We start from the raw sequence: 1,479 nt of genomic DNA on the forward strand, positions 1-1,479 counted from the left end.
CTCAATAACTAATCGAAATTGCTCGTGATAATGGCGATACACAAGATTGTGTCGAGAACTTGATTACTCGATTTCCCCGATGTTGAATGAACCATATTTTTAAACAAAATTGGCGGAAAAATATTAGAATAAAAATGGTTGCATATATTGTGAAAAATTTGCTGTGTCAATACTTTGTTCCGGCAGTGTATGTATATACATATCTACAACACCATAGCAGACTAACAACCTTTCTCAGTGCGACATACCGACCAAATTGATTTATGAGGTCGTGACATTTGAACGATAACATTATGTAACAAGGTTTTTGTCCCTGGGTTGTAATTGTTATTTTCTAGTCAGTTAGGTCCCAAAAGTATAGAAAACAGCTATTGTCGCAAGATAACTTTGCTTTTGTGAATGTAAGCGTGAATGGCCACAACGAACTGAATTCACAGTGGGGAGGAACAACGTCAAGTGGGAGCCCTTGGTGGACCCCCAGAAGGTACTGATGCCACCACTCCACATCAAACTGGGTCTTATAAAGCAATTCGTCAAAGCTCTCGACAAAAATTCTTCAGCGTTCAAGTACCTACAAGACTTGTTCCCTAAGCTCTCTGAGGCGAAAGTTACAGCCGGTATCTTCGTTGGACCACAAATAAAGAAAATCTTCGAGTCTGAGGAATTCCCCAAGAAGCTCACTCGTGTTGAGAAAGCTGCTTGGATGAGTTTTATGTCAGTGGTACAGGGATTCCTAGGCAATCACAAAGCCGCAAACTACGTGGAGCTGGTCGAAAGTCTGGTGGAGAACTACGGCAAAATGGGCTGCAGGATGTCTCTCAAACTCCATATTCTGGATGCACATCTTGACAAATTCAAGGAGAACATGGGAGCATATTCAGAGGAGCAAGGCGAGCGCTTCCATCAGGATATAATGGAATTTGAGCGGCGATACCAAGGACAATACAATGAGAACATGATGGGAGATTACATTTGGGGATTGATTAGAGAAAGTGACTCGCAGTTTAAACGCAAATGTCGAAAAACCACCCGCTTCTGATTTACTTTTATGTTTTTGGTTTTCTGAAGTTTTAATAAAATTTAGTTTTGATTTATATGTGCTGTTCTGTATGATTTTCTCTGTAGTGAAAGACTCAAACACGTTTTTCTCATAATTTTAGCATATTTTAATGAATCACATTGTCCTGGTCACAAAAGCAAAGTTTCCGAGGAATATTAGGTGGTTTCCATACTTTTAAGGCATAACAGACTAGGAAATAACAATTACATCCCAAGGACCGAGAATTTTTTTTTTTTGTTACTTAGTGTAATCGTACACTTTTTTGATGAGTTGCTTATTTTTTTAAATAGCAAAGTTTGCAACGAACTCCAGTAAAGATGATTTTTTTAAACAAAGGGTCTGATAAAAATTCAAATATGTACATAAACAACTGTTTCGTGTTGGTTGGGCTTTTACAACCTTTATTTGAAAAGATCTCT

General features: G+C 38.1%; 1 protein-coding gene across 1 annotated transcript; it reads left to right on the plus strand.

The window, feature by feature from the left end:
* Positions 1-318: 318 nt before the first annotated feature.
* On the plus strand, positions 319-1,278 carry LOC108377647 (uncharacterized). The gene is made up of 2 exons (XM_017633921.1): positions 319-982; positions 1,200-1,278. Exons 1-2 carry the CDS (start codon positions 491-493, stop codon positions 1,236-1,238), a joined length of 531 nt encoding a protein of 176 aa, XP_017489410.1. The 5' UTR covers positions 319-490; the 3' UTR covers positions 1,239-1,278.
* The last annotated feature ends 201 nt before the right edge of the window (positions 1,279-1,479 follow it).

This window comes from Rhagoletis zephyria, unplaced genomic scaffold (genome assembly GCF_001687245.7).
Source record: "Rhagoletis zephyria isolate East Lansing unplaced genomic scaffold, Rhagoletis_zephyria_1.1 Rzeph_scaffold_12449, whole genome shotgun sequence".
Taxonomy (NCBI): Eukaryota; Metazoa; Arthropoda; class Insecta; order Diptera; family Tephritidae; genus Rhagoletis; species Rhagoletis zephyria.